This window comes from Dromiciops gliroides, chromosome 6, assembly GCF_019393635.1.
Source record: "Dromiciops gliroides isolate mDroGli1 chromosome 6, mDroGli1.pri, whole genome shotgun sequence".
NCBI lineage: Eukaryota > Metazoa > Chordata > Mammalia > Microbiotheria > Microbiotheriidae > Dromiciops > Dromiciops gliroides.
Genome location: NC_057866.1, coordinates 223,137,998 through 223,158,454, shown reverse-complemented (window position 1 = coordinate 223,158,454; position 20,457 = coordinate 223,137,998). Strand labels below are relative to the sequence as shown.

The following is a 20,457-nucleotide window of genomic DNA, read 5'->3' as shown; positions in this document are numbered from 1 at the left end:
TGCACGAAGTCCATCAGCCTCACTCTTCCAGAATTAACAAAGTCCATTGGCAGGGCAAAGTCAAGATGACTGGTGATGGCCAAAAATGCAGTAGATGAGCTTGGCATCTTTGATGCCTGACCAAACTCTAAGTGCCCCATAGCGCCTGCTTCAGCTGCCTTCATGACCATTGGAGCAAATTGTTCTCATTTGCCCATTCCACCAGGGGAAGTCTCCACGTGCTTGGGGTAGACACCCCCTAACTCATCGATGGGTTTGAAGCTTGTTTGTTACCTTCAACCTGGTTGTCTGCCAAGTCAGTTTTACCAGGGTGCTGCCGCTGCATGTGCCACAGCTTCTTGGAGCCATGTATGCCGGCTGGACACTGAAGGTGGATGAGCAGCCCTGAAAAGGGCTCGACAGCCCTCACATTGGAGGTGCTAGTGCTCCCTGAACACTCAAACACCCCTCAAAGTATTCATATGTAGAATGCTGCATGAAGGACTCCACAGTTCTTATGAGGATACACTCAGTGCTTTCTTCACATGACCAGGTTCTTGGGTCCCTCAAGACTCAGCTCAAATCCCGTCTTGAATGGGATTTCCCAGTCCTTCCCTGCCCTAGAGCCAGCTACATGGGTCACTGAATAGAACACTGGGCCTAGAGTCAGGAAGACAGGAGTTCAAATCTGGCCTCAGGCACATATTAGCTATATGTGACCCTGAGCAAGTCACTTAACCTCTGCCTGCTTCAGTTTCCTCAGCTGTAAAAGGGGCAACCACAGCACTCAATTCCCAAGATTGTTGTGAGGATCAAATAAGATAATATGGCTCATTGTAGGTGGCTCCCTTTCCCTCGCCCTTCCCTCTGAGATTATCTTCCATTATCTATCTATCCACCTATCTATCATCTATCTGTCTATCATCTATCTATCTATCTATCTATCGATTGATCGATCGATCGATCGATCTATCAAGTACTCCTCCCTATTTATTCCCTTCCTTATATCCCTAGCACTAAGCAGACTTCCCAACAGATAGTAACTACTCAATAAATATTTGCCAACTTAGTGAATTTCAAGACTACAATCACATAGTTGTTTCCTGTAGGCTTCCAGGGAAAGAGAGCCTGGTCCCTGACTGTCCCTAAAAGCATCCAAATGCACGGAAATTCAACAAAAAAAGGGTAGAGAAATCGAGTGTGCACTGCTCGCTTTTGGTCACATGCTCGGCCTCCTCCCTTTGCTGCCGGCCCACACTGGGGCTCTTTCCCTTCTGCTCTCTAGTTCCTCTGAGGGGCTCTCTCTCTGGAGCAGACCCTGTGGTCATTTCACACTGTCTTCTAATAAAGTCCTCAGAGGCTGTCATGTATTTCCATGCATTGCCCCTATTATCTCTCCCTGCTTGAGCCTTGCAGATAATTGATGATGCTTTAGTTAATTATCTCCCCCATCTCTTTTGTTCACCAGGTACCTCCGCCTTGAAGGGGATCCTTTTATTGAGAATCTGTGTCTTCTCCCGGGTAATTGATCACTCTGCACCCAGGGACACCCAATTCATAGTTGAGGGGGAGTAATCATCATGAATAATCAAAAAGCTGTGGCTGGGCTACTGCAGGAGTGCAAACAGGCGCTGGACACACTCTCGTGGGCAATGGGGAAGGAAGGCAAGAGACAATACGAACAGTGCCAAGGTGAGATCCGGGGGAAAGATACCAGAAAGCAGCCCACTGGTTCCATGTTCTCACCCTGTCCTGCATGATGCCTATCCTCCTCCCTGCCCTATTTATCTCTCCTTGGCAGATGAGCAGTGAGAGATGGCTGGATTTCTAGGGCATGAATGGGACATGGGCTGCACACAGGCAGGGGAGGAAGCCCACTTTGTTGAAGTGAATTGCTGTCAGTTCCAATTTTAGGCTCCAGTAAACATGAGACCACAAGGAACAGTTTAGTTCAAGAGGAACAATGGCTCCAAGTTTGCTGCTGCACATAAATTTTAATTATTAAAAAAATGAACTTCTGAATGGTGCTACTTCTTAAAAAAAAAAAAGACAAACAACAAATAAACCTCAGAGTTTGTGCCTCTACTTGAAGATTTCTAAAGTTTCTCTTGTTTTATGCCCCAAGCCCAATCTCCCCTTTGAAGGGCATCAGCAGATTTATATCATAATCTTCTGATGACACAAAGAGATATGAAATCAACCAACTCTATCATTTAATAAAACATAATTTAGATGTGGAATGAATGCCATGAAAACCATTAGTTACACCATTGTTTTGGTTTGTGTTCAATTTCATAGTCTGAAAAAGTTTGTGAGGGAAAAGGTGTGATTTTTAGATCAGAAAGGATTCTGATCTACATGTTCTCATTCCAGTTTTAAAAGTGACAACCCACTTTTAGTCTGGCTTGGTTTTTCTCTAGCCCAGTCAACTTGATTGTGTCTTTGTCTCCTCATTCCTTCGTTTTTGGGGGGTGGTGGTGGAGAATTTGATACTTTATTGTTCTTGTTTGTTTGTTTGTTTTTGTAAATAGAAAGACATTTTTCCATCTTAATTTCACACTTCTATTCTCATTTTGGTTATTCTGCAAAGGATACAAATTAATATGAGAGATTTTAAACATTACACACACATTAATATGTGTATGGTGATTCAGGTATCTTTTTTTTCTAATGCAAGATTCTTTTTCTGTTTTTATGTCTCAGTTTTTTTGTGTGACCTGCCTTTTGTGTTCCCTTCAATATAACTTGTTGTATCACCAGTCATTTGTCAACTTTAGTTAGCATGTCTCAGTCAGGAGTATTAATCAGGCCATTATCTAAAAGCACACTTATTGCTCTGTGATCTGGATTTTTATACAAGTATCCCATCGGCCCTCACTGACAGGTCCGCTGGTCTTTAAAAAATAGACTGAGTAGCTGTCCGTGGTTCTCTCCATGGGCAGCATGTAATGTTCTGTCATTGATGTTGATACCCTTTTTTCTCCACAGGACCCTTTTCCTCCTTGTAACAAATTCCTTTAAACTTTGTGATCTCCTTTTAGGGGATCCCCTGAACCCCTTAATCAGGTATAGTTTTTTTCTCCTTCTCTTTCCTCTCAAATGCCACAGAATGGGAGAAATAATCAGTTTAGTTCCAGATAAGGCAAATCAACACTTTATAATCGTGAAATTAGACACGGCCCTTCAGGTAAGGAGCTTGAGGAAGTAGGCGATCAAAGGGCAAAGGGAGGCTACCGCTTGTGCTGCAAACCACTGCTCTGGGCTGGTTGAAGAGAATAAATGGAGAGAAGGAGCAAGCTTCTCTACAGAGCCCGAGACAGCCTTCTTAATAACAGAGCACAATTGCCGTGCGTGGACATGCCACTGGAGGGCATGGATTGGCGGGGAGGCCGGCTGGCCTTGCACGGCAGATCCCTTCTCCTCTGGCAGGTGGTTTCTGAACAGCCCGAGCAGGCGGATTGTGCTAACTGATTTCATCAAGCCTGCATGTGTGACAACAGAATGCCATTAGCACAGGGTCACTTATGGCAGCAGTTTGAGCCAAAGGGATTCTCTGAACACAAACACAGCCTTTTTTATTCCTCTTTTTCCTCCCTCCCCCCCAATCCCACACTTTCCCTCAGATATTGTTCTTGCCAGCATGGGCAAGTCTCTCCAAAGAGATTTAAAAGAGGAAAAAAGGAACTGAAAGCCAAATACATAAGTGGAAAAGGCTTATTCTGGGGATTCCCCCCCCCATTATGGTATTTTCCACTGGACTTTGCTGATAGAGAGTTTAGAGAAAGTTTGATATGGAGGAGGCTAGAATGAGATGGGTCCTAGCCCATTAAAATGTTTTTGAATTTCTTCAAAACTACTGAGTAATTCATCCATGTATGGAAATCATATGCTATAGCAAAACACAACAGCATACCAAGTACTGTTATCTAATATTTGATTCACCCAAAGAAGATCCTTAACAAAAAGGAAAGCCAGGCCCACATTAGAAATATTCCCAGAAATTGATGGCAAAAATGAATAGTTATACACATAGGCATACAGCAGTGGTTTAAAGCCTTTTTTGTTCATACACCAGTTTTCCTTTTCCTGAGAACCCAAGGCAGTCTGCATATTTAAGTTGGCAGCATTTTGGGAGGCTTGTGTATGTGCCTTTTCCTTTAATAAGACCAACTGTTTTGGGGGAGTTTGTTTTTTCAGGTTCAAGGGTCTAATGTGCTTTGAGGTTGCTCTATGCATGTAATGGGCAAGTTTTGTTGATACTATAGTTCCCATACTGCACAGGCAGGACAAGCAAATTCATCTACAATAATGTAACATTCAAATTTTTGCAGCATATCTAGTGAAATTAGACACGGCCCTCCAGGTAAGGAGCCCACTGTGGTGCTTTGGCCCATACTTTGAGAACCACTGTTGTGGTTCAGCTCTAAATGGCTGAATACCCTGGATTGTATACCTTATTGAAAAGAAACAGAGTAGAGGAGGCAGCTAGGTGGTGCAGTGGATAAAGCACCAGTCCTGGATTCAGGAGGACCTGAATTCGAATCTGGCCTCAGACACTTGACACTATCTGTGTGACCCTGGGCAAGTCACTTACTTAACCCTCATTGCCCCACAAAAACAAACAAACAAAAAACATGAAAAGAAATAGAGTAGATAAAAGGAGAGGATGGTACAGTAATGTATATTAAGCTGTTATTTTCATACCAGGAAATCTGGGAATCAAAGAAGGAAAATATGGGGGAGGAAGGGAATATACAATTATATAGTGACTGCTATGTGCCAGGCAGTGTTCTAAGTGTTTTATAAATATTCTCTCATTTTATCCACACAGCAGCTCTGCAAGGTAAGTATTATTTTTATGTCCCATTTTACAGTTGAAGAAACTGAGTCAAACAGAGTCGAAATGACTTATCTAGGGTTACATAGCTACTAAGTGTCTAAGGCCAAATTTTAACTCAGGTCTTTTTGACTCCAGGCCCAGGGCTCTATCCCCTGTACCACCAACTGCCTGTGTAGTAAAAATGGAGTAAATATTTCAGTGAAGATCAAAGGAGGAAAAAATAGGAGTAACTTTGTCACTGACAAAGATCACCTGGACAAAAAAGAGGCAGTAGATTAGGCATTCAGAAAACAAATCACAATCCTGGCATAGAGACAGCTTAGAGTAATGAGAAGCTGGTAAATGTTTAACAACCAGCTTTCCAGGAGGGGGTGTTTTACAATGCATACATTTATGCCTAATTAACATTTTCCTTTCACTTTTTAAAGTGTAGACTATAAAATAAATGATAAATTAAGCCCCGGTGTGTAACTATTGCTGTTTCTGAGATGTCCATATTCACACTGAAAATTTAACAGCTGGCTCGCAGGAGCCAGTTTTTGAGGGCTCTAGAATACATCTAGGGATGGGGAAACTTCAGCAATCCAAGCATTGTCCGGAGCTCCCTCTCTGTCAACAGAGCAACTAACAACTTCTTGATTTACTCTAATGATAGTGTCATCCTTCAGAAAGGGGAGGAAGAAACAAGGAGATATTTTATTCTGCATCTAATTCTCACTCCCATGGAGGAACTGATTGCGAGGGTGAAAATAATAGCAAATTCTGGGTGGTGGGAAATAACCCTTTTACCATATGGTTAGTGATAAGAGGAGAGGCAATCTGGGCATAATCTGACATGGACCTTAGATTTTAGGAAAGCAGATTTCAAAGAGTTCCGGGGAAAGATAGAATCACATCAAGTGAAATGTTTCTGACCAAGTCAGCCTAAGAGGGATGGAAAATGGTCAATAATGAAATTCTGAAGAAATAAAGAAAAAATGGAATTTATGTGAAGGGACCAATGTCTATCCACAAGGAACTCACCAAACTATTTAGATTTTAAAAAGAAATGTACTGAAGTTTGAGGCAAGGCCAAGGAATATAAGATTAGCATAGTCCTATAAAAATAAAGCTAGGAATACTAAAGCTCAGAATGAGCTAAGGCTGGTGAGGAAAGATAAAGACCACAAAAAGTGTTTTATTTGTTTGTTTTGAAAAAAAGAAGGATGGGGGGGGCAGCTAGCTGGTGTAGTGGATAAAGCACTTGCCCTGGATTGAGGAGGATCTGAGTTCAAATCTGACCACAGACACTTACTAGCTGTGTGACCCTGGGCAAGTCACTTAACCCTCATTGCCCTTCAAACAAACAAACAAAAATAATTTTTTAAAATTTAAAAAGAAGGATCACAGAAAGAATGGGATCCTTACTTGGGGTGGATGAGACAATGATAACTGACAAGAGAAAGAAGGCATAGTTCAATCTTAACTATTTCTGTTTTCAATGCAAAAGTTAATGACCTTTACACTGTAAATGACAACAAAAATAACTACCATGGAGCCAATACCCCCAGATAAGTGAGGATATAGTAAGAAGGCACTTAGCTACCTTTGATAAATTCAAGTCTCCTGGTCTCATTGAACTGCATCCTGGCTCCTGAAAGAGCTGGCATATATGATTGCTGAGCCACCGTCAGTGATATTTGAAAGACAGAGAAAGGCAGGAGAGGTCCCACAATATCTGTTGTTCAGTCCTTTCAGTAGTGTCCAACTCTTTATAACCCAATATGTGGTTTTCTTGGAGTGGTTTCCCATAGCCTTTCCCAGCTCCTTTTATAGATGAAAAAACTGAGGCAAAGAGCATTGTGAACTTACCCAGGGTCACACAGCTAGTAAGGGTCTGAGGCTGTATTTGACCTCAGGAAGATGAGTCTTCCTGACTCAAGCCTAGCACTCTATCCACTGTGCCACCTAGCTGAAATATTGAAGAAGAACAAATGTCACAATTTTTTTAAAGTGGGTGGGGCAGCTAGGTGGCACAGTGGACAGAGAACCAACCTTGGATTCAGGAGGACCTGAGTTCAAATCCGGCCTCAGACACTTGACACTTGCTAGCTATATGACCCTGGGCAAGTCATTTAATCCCCATAGCCCTGCAGAAAAAAAAAAGTGGGTAGGGGGAGGTGGATAGAGATATTTGACAAACTAGAAAGGGAAGTTTATTACAAAGAGCCAGCATGGTTTCATCAAGAATAAATTGTGCAGGGGGCAGCTAGGCTGTACAGTGGATAAAGCAGCAGCCCTGGATTCAGGAGGACCTGAGTTCAAATCTGCCCTCAGACACTTGACACTTACTAGTTGTGTGATCTTGGGCAAGCCACTTGACCCTCATTGCCCCAACAAAAAAAAAAAAAAGAATAAGTCATGCCAACCTAATCTCCTTTCCTTTTTTTTTTCTGATACCATGACTGATCTAATAGATAAGGGGAATGTGGTGAATACTATTATTGGGAAGAAGATAAGATTTGGATTAATTGGCAATACAATCAGATGAATTCTGGTTGGATAGACAGGTTTAAAAGGTAATTAATGGGGGGCAGCTAGGTGGTGCAGTGGATATAGCACTGGCCCTGGATTTAGGAGTACCTGAGTTCAAATCCGGCCTCAGACACTTGACACTTACTAGCTGTGTGACCCTGGGCAAGTCACTTAACCCCCATTGCCCCACAAAAAAAAAAGGTAATTAATGATTCAAAAGAGTTCGAAGATTGTTATTTATTAGAGAAGGTATTTTAGTAGCCATAATCTTCCACTGATTTCCAATTTGGTACTCAAGTCTTCCTTAAAGATATCAGTAATATGTAATCAATTTCCAGTATTCCATCCCTATGTAACAACATTTGCCCCTAATTTAACAACTCCTTTTTTTCTATGTCTTACATGGTTTATATATAATCCCATGGTATTTGTGTGGCCTAGTGGAAAGAGTCAAAGGATAGAGATTTAAGTCCCAAATTTCCAATCTCCTACTTATATGACTAGAGTGGCAGCTAGGTGAAGCAGTAGGGGCACCTAGGTGGCTCTGTAGATAGAGTACTGGGCCTGCAGTCAGGAAGATTCATCTTTCTGAGCTCAAATTCAGCCTCACTTACTAGCTGTGTGTCACTTAACCCTGTTTGCCTCAGTTTCCTCATCTGTCAAATGAGCTGGAGAAGGAAATGGCAAACCACTCCAGTATCTTTGCCAAGAAAACTCCAAATGGGGATCAAAAAAAGTCAGACAAGCCTGAAAAACAACTGAACAAAAGGTGGAGCAATGAAAAAGACCACTGGGTCTAGAATCAGAAGACTTGGATTCAAATCCAGTCTCAGATACTTATTAGCTGTGTGACCCTGGACAAGTAACTTAACCTCTCTCTGACGCATTTTCTTCAACTGTAAAAATGGGGATAATACTAACATCTATATGTGGGGTTGTTATGAGGATCAATTCAAATAATATTTGTAAAGTTCCTGGTACCGAGTAGATACTTAACAGATGTTTATTTCCCTTTCTTCCTTTGGCAACTCTGAGTATCAGTTTCTTTGCCTCTAAAATGAAGGGATTGAGCAGAAAGATCCCTAACATCTCTCATGCAGGACAATCCATCTTCCACCTCCAAGCACTGCTGTGCCCTGTGCCCCATGCCTGGAGCACTCTCCCTCTTGGAATCCCCAATTTCTTTCAACACAGCTCAAAATATTCTTTTGAGCTCAGGCTATACCTTCAGTAGGAAACTTTTCCTGATCCCTTCAGCTGTTTAGTGTCCTCTTCTACAAGGTTATCTTGTATCTACTTTGTATGTATTTTGCATATGTCTCTATATGTGTTTCTACCAATAGTATGTAACTGTTTCATTTTTGTCTCTGTCTCCATTTCCAGTGCCCAGCACAGTGGCTGACACATAGTCGATGCTTAACAAAATACTTGTTGACGGATCAATTCAACACTCCCTCTGCCCCCCCCCAAGATTCCTCTAATCTTATGACAGTCTTCAGTTTTGATTATTCCCTTTCGAATATGATTTGTATATTTTTAGTCTTTGATTTTTCTTCCTTTTTTTCTAAACTTTCTCTATCCTGACTCATTGTTAGTGAAAGTTTGGAACACTCTAAGTAAGAATGTGTTGGATGAGTCGTTCTCCCCATACTCTCTGTTGTCCCTCTAGCCACTTGACACCCCCCTCCCAAATGCCATTATGTTCCTCATTTGACAGTGAAAATAATATTTCCTCCATTCCTTTCTCTGATTCTTCATGCAAAGGTAGTCACTGGAGTGCTTTGCTTCCTGCTAAAAACACTTTTTAATGCCTGAGTACCCCAATTTACCTGTAGGGCAGAGCAGAAGATGGCAGCCCCTGACAGCTAGTTCCTCATTATTACTCTCTGAGAACCAACAGCTTGTAGCATGTAAGGAGAAGCTGAGTGGGGGAGGGGGCTGCTTTTTTTTTTTCTCGCGGAGGTGCTTCATCATAACACGAGTGACTAGGTTGCCTTTTCTTTGTCTGCAATTTCCTTACCTGAACTCTGACCTTTTCAGCTTCACTCCCCAGCGAGTTAAGGACCCTAATCCAAGAGGCCAAGGAAATGAAGTGGCCCTTCGTGCCGGAGAAGTGGCAGTACAAACAAGACGTGGGGCCCGAAGACAAAACAAATCTGCAAGATGTGATCGGCGCCAGGCTGCAGGAGTTACTGGTAGGGAGCCCCCCCCAGCACCTGTTCCTTTAAAACCCACAAGTGTAACATTTTAGTCTAAAAAACGACTCCCGAGATCAGATTTCTTGAAGCACAAGATGCCTTCGTCCCTTATGGTGGCTCTGCTAGGCTTCCTACTGAGAGGAAGAAGCTATCCGAAAATGACTGGTCATCCAGAAGTCTGTCCCGGGGGAAGCCCAAACAGCTAAGGCATCGGTGGTCACAGAGCTCATCTACAACCAATTGTATTGAAGCATTCGCGGGTCCATTTTGATGCTAGAAATAGTACATTGGATCCTATTATTTCTCATGTAGTTTTGTTTTGTACTTTGCTAAATTTGACTATGGTTTTTAAAAATCCACAGCATTTTCAAAAGTGTTTTTGCTTTGGGGGCTAAGGGAACTTTAGCTTTTAACTTATACCTTTCCTGTGCAAATGCTACCCAACCCCAACCCTGCTTAGCTTCTGAGACCAGGTGTGCTCGGGGTGGTGTGGTCATGTGCACCTTATCTCAAGTCTTGTTGTGTGGGGTTTGACATGCACCTCCAGTTGGTTCTTAGTCTGACCTCCCCTTTTCCTTACTCATCAATCTAGGGAGCTCCAGAAAGACCAATACTTTTATCCTTCAGTCATTGAACTCAATTATAGAAACTTCACTATGAGCATGGATGTACCATGCTGGGCTGCACTCACACCACTACTCCAGGTTCCATTTTCACACCTGAACTCAGTGTAATGGGACTGGCCAGTGGGAATACAATCCTTGGTACCTTCTGTTTAACATCAGCTTATATGGAGGCTTGGTGAGCAAGCTTCCAGAAATGTGACAGAGGAAATCTTCTCTGCTTATGTACATGTGCAGATTTCCTGTTTCCTGTTGACTTCATCTATGGTGATAAAAAGTCTTTTAATTAACCGCTGAGCTGGAATTGTGTGTGAATTCAAAAGGCTTCAGTGGGAAAACTTCACCTCTCTTCCTGGCAGCATTCAAAGGAGGACGAAGAAATGCCATATGCCTCTAGGTGTGAAGCAAGGCGTTAGCTGTGGCCTGTAGCCGCCAACTGCCTATCTCCCCACCCAAGCTGTCATGTGTCCTTGAACACATGGCACTGTTGTTGGTGTCTCTCTCATGTTTGTTCTTCCTTCCTCTTTAGGTGAATGAGTAATGAAGGTAGAATAAAACCAAGTCACAAACTTGTGAGCTTCAACTACTGGAGTATGTAGCAATGTTTGTTGACTTGATGAGGAGCTAGCTTGACCCAGCCCAACAATGGTTTGACCAGACAGCCAACACACTGCATCTTACGAGCAAAGAAGTTATTCTTCCCATTGGCTGTGCTGAGTCCAGGAGTGAACCTTCTGGGAGGAATGTTTGGAGGAATGTTTGGTAGTAGCCAATTTAATTCTTGGTCTACTCTCCCTAGGGACTGAGGTGGCTCTTCGTAGCCTGGTCCATTGAGCCTTCAGTATTCATTAACCTAAGATAAGGAAAGTATTAACCCACCAGCACTAAACAGCAGCAGCAAGTTTACTGGCCTCAAGATGTCCCAGGGGGGAGATAAGTTATCCAAAACAGTTGCCTCGTACCCTCCACCTAGAGACTTATAACAGTTCTTCCTTGGGTTCTGGAAAACCACCATGGGGAGAGAGACCTTTTGTCTGTTCAGGGTTTTTTTGTATTTACTTTCATTCCAGTTCAGCCGCCAATTAGGTGAAAAGAAAAGGATAGGTATTATATAGCACCTAAAAAATATTATCTCAGTTGATCCCGATAACAACATGTGCGGTGCTATTATTTTCCTCATTTTACATTTGGCAAAACTGAAACAAAGAGAATTTAAGTGACTAGTCCAGGATCACACAGCCAGTAAGTGTCTAATGCCAAATTTTAACTCAGGTCTTGAGTCCAGGCCCTGTGTTCTATCTGCTGTGCCACCTAGGTAAGCTGCCTCTAGTTTTTTATCCCTATGGAATAAATTGACACAAAACAGAATAACTCAGAATACTCTGAATCAGGGAAAGGCCCCTCCATTGTATCATGAATTTCTGGAAACAGATTCACTGAGCTTTCACATGCATGACACCATGCCTGCTCCTGTAAACCCATTGGCCGGTCCCTTATTACATCAAGGCTCAGGAACATCATCAAGAATGCCATTGAAAGGACTATTTTTGGTTGTTTCCCTAAACTTCCCTTTTTCCTGAATGCTGTGGAAAAAGAAATCTACTGTCTCATGATGCTTTTCACACACACACACACACACACACACACACACAAGGCAGAGCGCAGGCCTTTGTAACAACATTAGTATCACTATTCATTATATCCGAGTGTACACAGTGCCGACCAAGGAGCAGTATCCCACTGACTGGTCCTTGTCTACTAGTAACATCTAAGAAATGTACACCAACACAGACACACGTGTATAGGATCATAGATCTAGAGCTGGAAAGGACCTCAGAGAACCTGAGCCCACGACAGACGGCCTAACAGAAACATGAAGGGAAAACATGACAGCACACAGCATACTGATACACAACTCCAACACAATAGGGCTTGGATACGAGGGAGAAACAGTCAGAAATGGTCAGACAGGCCGTCATGATGCAACAATCATTTCTGCCCTGATCAATCCAGAAAGGCTTAATAGAGGGGTTAAAAGTTTTAGGAATTGTTTAGGAGATGGGATGTTGGCAGGTGATGACAGAATACCCATGCAAATGGATGGGCCATTAATTGGACCTTCATTGCTTAGGGCTTTGTCTTTGCTTCAGCTGAGGACTCGTGGAAAGGTGGTCTATTATAATGTTATTCCCCATATTTTACTCATTCAATTCTTCTAGGACATATCTCACTGAGAGCTTTATGTTAACTTCAACTGAAAAGCTACCTATTTTTTAAAAGCTCACTAAATATGGGGCAAGTATGATTATCATTATCTGGTTTGTGTACTTCATATTTTAAGAATACCCTTACAGATATGCATCCATTATTCACCATCAGATTTCTCTCTTTATTCTATACATCTGGCAAACAGAAACTTTGTGACATTGAGAATTTAAAATTTGGATACCCAGTTCATAAGGTCAGTTATTGGAGCCTTCAAGAATTTAGGCTATTAAATCTCCATTTATCTCTACTGATATATTTACTCTGGGTGCTTTCTGAGCACCAGTTTATATCTGCTTACTCAGTGAGCTCTAATTTTTTAAAAATATATATACTTTGCAAAGACCCTTTCAATCTTTCCCTTTTGTGTAGCTCCCTGGTGATAAAGGACCCGCTTTTATAAATAATAACAAATTTACCACCCTAATAGAACGTCAGACCCAGCAACTTTTAACCTAGGCTACTAATATTATTTTAGTTTGTTAAAAAGCGAAACAAAACAACCATAGTTGTTATTATACATCTGTGTGTGTGTGAGAGAGAGAGATTTGCTTGAAGCTGCTGTGCTGTTTGTTTCTAAGTTAAACTTCACTGAAGCTGGACAACTTGGCTTTCATAATCAGTTTCACTCTGTGTGTTAGTTTATGTATTTTCCCTTTTCTCTCTCAGATTCTCCCTTCTCTTCATGAGACCCTTCCTCACCAATAAGTTCATTTTTCATATGAAGGTGTGAGGGGTTTTTTTGCTTTATTTTTTTAATGCTCCAGAACAATCCCATCCCCATAATAAGTTCTCACTTTGTTAAAGGGGAGGGAGTAACCACAGAGCAATTGGGATGTAAGCTATGCCTCTTTAGCTTCCTCCCTTGATTAAAAGTAAAGGCAAAGAAAGAAGAGCTGAGAAAAAGAAAGTTATAAATATATGTTGTTCCACGTATAGCAAGCTCAGTAGGACTGGAGAAACCGACACTTTTGGCCACCTCAACTAGAATGGAATATTTATATTCCTTCTATATTTTGCCTTCTTTTTTCTCTCCTATCCTCACCATCCCCTCCCCTTCCTTTTTCTCTTTGGTGTGTGGCCTCGGACAGAAATTTATGGCAGGGGCCAACCTCCTTTACAATACACACAAAGCTTGAGAGAGTTTGTCTGCTCTCTCCCAGAAAAAACACCTGCAGTAAGCTCTCCAAGAAACCTGGATAGATGGGAGATTAATGCGGCTGTAATAGCAGAGTAGTGTTTTGGGTATTATGCCCTCTCCCCAGGTAGATGGGCCTTTTCCGAGATGATACCAATTATTTATTGCTGAAACATCTGTTGATAACTGCAGCTGCCCGTGTCAAACAAAGCATATCGTGGGGTCACAGGCTCTAGGGACCGAAAAACTCTCCTGCATGCTAGTTTTAGGCCATTCACCAACACCTCCCCCCCAAGTCCATGGGTTACCATCTCTTTAATGTTTCATCCTGCCGGCCAAAATACTTTGTAAACACAGCACTGCCTTGCCCCGTGGGCTTTGAAGTATTATTTCATCTCCGTTGGTAATTTATATTCCAGGGCTATTGTACTACAAGAGAAAAAAGAGGGAAACCTTTTTTTGTTTTCCATTTATTGTAGATCTCCTGACACTTTGACCTGTATTATTAGTATTAGTCAAGAAAGGGGATTTTCTCTCTCTCTCTCTTAAAAAAAAATAAAATAAAATTTCAAGGGAAAGCAAGAGCTCCTTCAGCCCTTTTGACAAAAAACAGTGTTTACAATTTGATAGAAAAAGATTAAAAGCTTGAGCAACTTTTTTCAAGTGTTGGGGCGAAGAGGGTTCCCCATGAAAGAAAACAGTAAGGGCCTCATAAATATTATGCAGCAAAACCTTTGATGGTGATCATCAAAACCTATTAGAAGCATCTAGTTTTACGTTGATTTTGTTCCATTTTGGTTGGATGAATGAAGTTGGGCTCTGACTCCTGAAGGCTGGCTTTGTCAGTGGGCATGAGCAGTCACAGTAAACTGAGAAAGACCATTGTCTTTTTCCATGGAGTTCCCCCCCCCTTATTTTTTTTTGTAATATTAACTTTTAAAAATCTAACAAAAAACAGATGTGAAAATTCTGAAAAGCTATTTAAAAAAAACAAGGGGAAATGATTTAATTTGTAACCCTGAGAGCATTTATTGAATAAGCAGTGAAATGGGTCAGATTGTGTTAAATTGGAAAGTACGGCTAGGGGAGCAAGAGATTGTGTGGTAGAACAGAAAGAAACCAGCATATTGGGATTCAGAGGCCTTCGGTTCTAGTCTTGTTTCTGTTATTTACTAATAGCTAGCATTATAAAATAATAATAAATTATATTATAAATTATTATAAGTACATTTTATAATTTTATAATTATAATATTGTATTGACATTTTTATTTTATTAACTGCATGATGATGAGAAGATCATTTTATTTTTCTGAACTTCAGTTCCTTCTATAAAATCATAGTATTGCACTGCCTACATTATAAGGGGTGTTGGGAGGACTGAATGAGATACCATGTGCAAAGCACTTCATAAACCTTAAAACACTATAAAAACAACTGTGATTATTATGAATGGAAGTCCTCTTTCTACAGAATTGGGGGTTCTATTGATAGGTAGTGGGATTGGATTCTTTCTGATCTTTTCTCTACCAATGGTTCTTCCCCACCCCCTCACTCCCATCCCAACCAATGCAATGCTGAATTCAATTTGGGAGTAGTGGTTGCTTTTCATAGGCTTTAAAGAGACCCAATTTTTACTAAAACTAAGGTAAAAAGATTGGGACCCAAAGATGTGAGACAGGTGTCTAGATAGAGATATACGTAAATATACACACATATATGTATGTATACATATACACATATGTACATACACACACATATGCAGAGAGAGAGAAAGAGAGAAGTACTGGAAAGAAATTCATGGTAGGGGCCTTTTTTCTAACTTTCCAACTGTTATATAGTTCTGAAATTGTACTCTTATTGTCTGCCAAGAATATTATTTTCGTATCTGTGCTACTTTCATGATACACTTAAATCTCCCCAGTCTTCAATTTCATCATTTATAAGGAGAGTTGGGCAGGCTAACTGACTCTTACATCCCTTCCAATTCCAGATTCTTGGTGCTATGAAGCTATGAGCCTGGGACTAGAGGGGAGGGGAGGGAATGGGAGGGAGGAGGAATCAAATGTTTTTCATTTTCATTTTCATTTTCCTTGTAGTAACTTAATAAAACAATGCATTGTGAATGACTCAAGGGAAAGAGGGAGGGAGAGAGGGAAATAGGAAAGAAGGAAGGAAGGAAGGAAGGAAGGAAGGAAGGAAGGAAGGAAGGAAGGAAGGAAGGAAGGAAGGAAGGAAGGAAGGAAGGAAGGAAGGAAGGAAGGAAGGAAGGAAGGAAGGAAGGAAGGAAATTTCCCCCATTTAGTCCAAGCCCTTGCAATTTACTCAATTTTTGAAAGTTTGATAGTGATCAAAATGAAATAGTTTCCTAAACATCAAAGAATTAGAAAATAATCAGATATGTATGAATCCAAAGTCACTGAGTGTTGCGAAATAGCAAAGTAGCTACAACATCTAATGAGGGGAGCCTAGGAGTGGAGAAGCCAGAGAAACAACCATCAGTAAGTGATAATTCCAAATGTGAGAAAAGCAGATGTGTAGCAGTGTGAGGGACTAATGAATCTGAAGGCTGAAGGACTGTGTCTGGGAAGCAACAATAAAGTACCTTCAGAAAGCAGACTGAGAGGGAAGGTGCTCTTGAAATAAATATTGCCACAATGAATACAGGTAACCAGTGGAGGTAATTTAACCATTCAGAAGCAAATCTTCATGTCAGGAAGAGAACACAAAGGTGGCAGCAGGTACATTTTGCACTTAGGTTTCCTCTCTGTGACTGGCTTTCATGGATGGGTCATTTATCTCTAAATATCTCCTCTTGGGCTTTAATAGCTGAAATTTCCTTAATTGGCTGAAAAATGAGAGGCAATTGCAAATGATGTACCTATTCTTTTTGAAGTGTTCAAGCTGGATATTTTACTCATGAGCTTCAGGAGAAAAATCCTCTGCAGTCCACAAGTCTTTGAATTTTAGAGCTAGAACTAACCTCAGACACTATTTGAGCCTATCCCCTTATTTTACAGATGAGAAAAAAGTGACATTTTGGCTTGCTAAAACTATTAAACAGTGAAGTTAAGAGAAGCAAGAAGGGTCTGTATTTCAAAACATTTCCAAACTTCTAAGATCCAAAATCACTCTTTAACATTTATTGAAATTCTCCTTACTAAGCATATACAAATGAAGATAAATTCCCTGTCTATAAAAAGCACATAGTCTATGGAGTATAGTGACACTGAAATTTTTGCTACAAATTGCTGTCTATAAAATTCATGTATGTCAGCAGCCAAGCTGGAGTGTTTTGCTATTGGATTTTAGCCAGCAAAAATTTCAGTCTCTCTGCAAGAGAAATAAACCAGGTCAATTACATTAACAAATACATAGAAATGCTGAGTCTGTTAAAATCCATAAATTCATAGATACATGTGAATGGATATTATGTGGGCATATACAGAGTAAATGTCTCTATGTAGATTATGTCTATGTATGTGTATATACATATATGGGGCAGTTAGGTGTAAGGCTATGAAGAATTCCTATACTTCTAGATTTGAGCAGTTTCAAATAAAGGGAAGAACATGATTTCATAGAAAGGAAGAAATGTCCTATGAAGAAAAGGCAGGATATTCTATGTTTTAAATGATAAGATTTGCAGGGTTCTTCATTCAAGAACATGACAAGGGTTTATTGGAGGACAAAGGCAATTGGATAAAAGTATGCCGATATGCAAGGGAATTGACATCCATGAACAGGAATTTTACTTTGATCCAAGCAGTAATTCGAAGAAGGCTTCCAAGAAGGAAAAGATGATCCTTCATTGCTGTTATAAATTAGAGTCAAGGGGGCAGCTAGGTGGCGCAGTGGATAGAGCACTGGCCCTGGAGTCAGGAGTACCTGAGTTCAAATCTGGCCTCAGACACTTAACACTTACTAGCTGTGTGACCATGGGCAAGTCACTTAACCCCAATTGCCTCACTAAAAAAAAAAATAAAAAAAAAAATAAAATAAATTAGAGTCAAGGAGATATTCAGAGAAATCATTGATCAGGGATTATGATAATCCAAGAAGCACTTAGAAGCTAGATGAATATTAGGGTTTATGGAATGAAAAGTTATGTATACTCTCAAGCTTCCATCTATACTTGAATATTTTGTGTTTGTGTCTGTGTGTGTGTGTGTGTTTTTGCAGGGCAATGAGAGTTAAGTGACTTGCCCAGAGTCACACAGCTAGTAAGTGTCAAGTGCCTGAGACCAGATTTGAACTAGCTGCCCCTATACTTGAATATTTTAAGACTTTGTACCATTGTTGTGCTCATCATTGTCAATAACTACTCCACCAGTGAATCACTGTGCACTGTGCTTGGAATATGAGGGAAAAATGAAAACAGTCTCTGCCTTCGAAGAGCCAGGGAAAACAACACATACATATCTAGGTATATGTAATATAGGTACAAGGTTTGGTCGGTGAAGAGGGGGACTAACAGTTTGGGAATATCAGGAAAGGCTCCATGTAAAGGACTGTACTTGACCTAACATTGAGTAAACGAGGGGTTCTAGGAGGAAGTAAGGAGAGAGAGCACTCTAGGCATGATGAACAACCAATGAAGGCAGGAAGCTGGGACATGAGATGTTGTGCCTTTCAGCAATTGGCAGTATAGGCTACTCCCCTGTTCCTTGTATTCAATTCTGAACCTATCAACAGTTTGAAATAACTTTTTTCCCAAAAAACTCTCTGATGATTATCAAAAAAGGCATAAGATGGGTAAAGGCATGCTCACTGAAGAAGGAGTTTAGCAGTCTCTTGAATGATGTCTAATGCAGAGGTCAATCCTTATAAATGGTAGTCCTCTAGAGTCTCCTTTTGTGAATAATTATAATAATAATCGCTAGCATTTATATAGCACTTTAAGGTTTGCAAAGTACTTTACGAATGTTATCTCATTTGATCCTCACAACTCTGTAGGGTAGATGCTATTATTATTATCATTTTATGAATGAAGACCCTAAGGAAGGTGAAGGTTAAGGAACTTAATCAGTGTCTGAAGCTGAATTTGAACTTGGGTCTTCCTGACTCCAGGTCCAGATCTCTATCCACTGTGTCACCTTGCTGGATGCCATTATGCTGATCCTATCAAGCCACAGAACTTTTCAGAGGCTCCTAATGGAGAATCCATCCATCCAGGAGATCCCTCAGTAGGGTTGATCCCAACTGTGTATGCAGAAAAATCCAGGTAGATGAAGAATGCCTATAATAACAGCTAGCATTTACATAATTTTTTCCAATTAATGGCTTTACACAGATTATCTCTTTGTATCCTTACAACAACGCTCCATTTGACAGTTGAGGAAACTGAGGCAGACAGAAGCTAAGTGTTTTGGCAAGGTTACACAGCTAGTAAGTGTCTGGGACCAGATGTGATCACCAGTCTTCCTTATTCAAACAAGCACCACCTAGCCACCAGTCAGTCAACAAGCATTTATTAAGTTCTTATATATGCCAGGCACTATACTAAGTGCTGGGATTACAAATAGAAGCAAAAAGAAAAAAGAAAAAAAGAGTTCCTGTCCTCAAGGAGCTTGTTGTCTAATGAGGAAGACAACACATTAAAGGAAAATGAAAAACAACCCATTGAGTTTTTCCATCAGTAAAGTAACATTTTCAGAAATTGAAAATTTGCTTCAGATGCAGGAAATATTTACTACAGATGAGTATGTGAGATAAGATAAAGAATTGGAATAGGGAAAACAAAGAAAAGGAAAGAATATTTGACGACTTCATGATTATGAGCAGGCAGTGTATAGGACAGCCTCAGTTTTCTTTAGGTCCTGTGTCAGTGCAGAATGCTGAACTGACCCAGCATGTCCCCTTGTTCTCACTATTCCAGAGCACAATAATCATGGAACACCAATGTCTACTGGCATCTGCAACCTGTAGAACTCAAAGAATTCCCCAAAGGAAAACAGTCTAGCACCAGCTGTTTTGTTTCATGAGGAAACATGGGCAATGTAAATTAGATTTCTAAAATAATTTTTACCTATTGTTCACCTACTTAAATCAGTGGTAAATACATATTAGATGCCTAGGGATTTTTTAATAATGCCTGTAGTTTCGTTGGAATATACCATTCCCCGGGGTGGGGAAACTACCAAAGCAGATTGGAAACTGCTCCATGATTTATTCTCTCAGAGGACAAGTGCCAAAGATGCTGCTGGTGGGCAGCAACACTCCCTAGTGTAGCCCAAATAAGATTAAAATGAAATTGGGAAAAATTTAACAAAATAAATAAAAATACAACAAAACATGTAATAACAGTGCATTTTACAGCTAAGTCAATATGCAGGGCTGTAGGGATCTTTAGGTAGGGACTAGCTCCTCTTTTCCCATTTTCTTTTTGAGCTTGAGATTTCTGTGTTAGAGAAATGCATAGAGAAGTAGGAGGTTAAAATGACTTTGCCCAGAGTCACAAAGTCAGTACGTGGTAGAGGCAGACTTAAGTTTAGGTCTTCCTGACTCTAAAACCCATTTTCTAGCCACTGTGCCAGGCTGCCTCAATTGTTCCAATATGGAATTGATGGGTTAAATTATGTTGTTTATGGGAGATAGTTCCAACATGTTGCCAATAGCTAATCCAATGTGTTCTGTAATGCACCAATAATTGCCTTAGAATCTTAATTAACTTCTTCAGGCATTGAGGAGTCCCTACAATTCAGACTTACTATTTTTACTGATTTTTTAAAAAATCAATATATTCTGTGTAGCAGCATCGACATTATTGCTTAACATCTTAGGGTCCCAGTCAACTGTCTAAGCAGATAAGTTGCAAAGCATTGCAGACCTGCATTGGCAGAGGGACAATTCTCACTGGAAGTTCTTTATACCAATGAAATCACAGAAGAACTGCTAAGCA

The 20,457-nt window shown here is 40.6% G+C and overlaps 1 protein-coding gene across 1 annotated transcript in view; it reads left to right on the top strand.

The window, feature by feature from the left end:
- Positions 1 to 20,457, top strand: part of ALPK1 (alpha kinase 1) — a 159,042-nt gene that overhangs the window by 89,376 nt on the left and 49,209 nt on the right. The window contains exons 3-4 of the mRNA XM_043971670.1: positions 1,448 to 1,671; positions 9,374 to 9,528. Coding sequence (XP_043827605.1) covers positions 1,560 to 1,671; positions 9,374 to 9,528 — 267 coding nt within the window. The 5' untranslated portion in view covers positions 1,448 to 1,559. The remainder of the gene's footprint in view (positions 1 to 1,447; positions 1,672 to 9,373; positions 9,529 to 20,457) is intronic.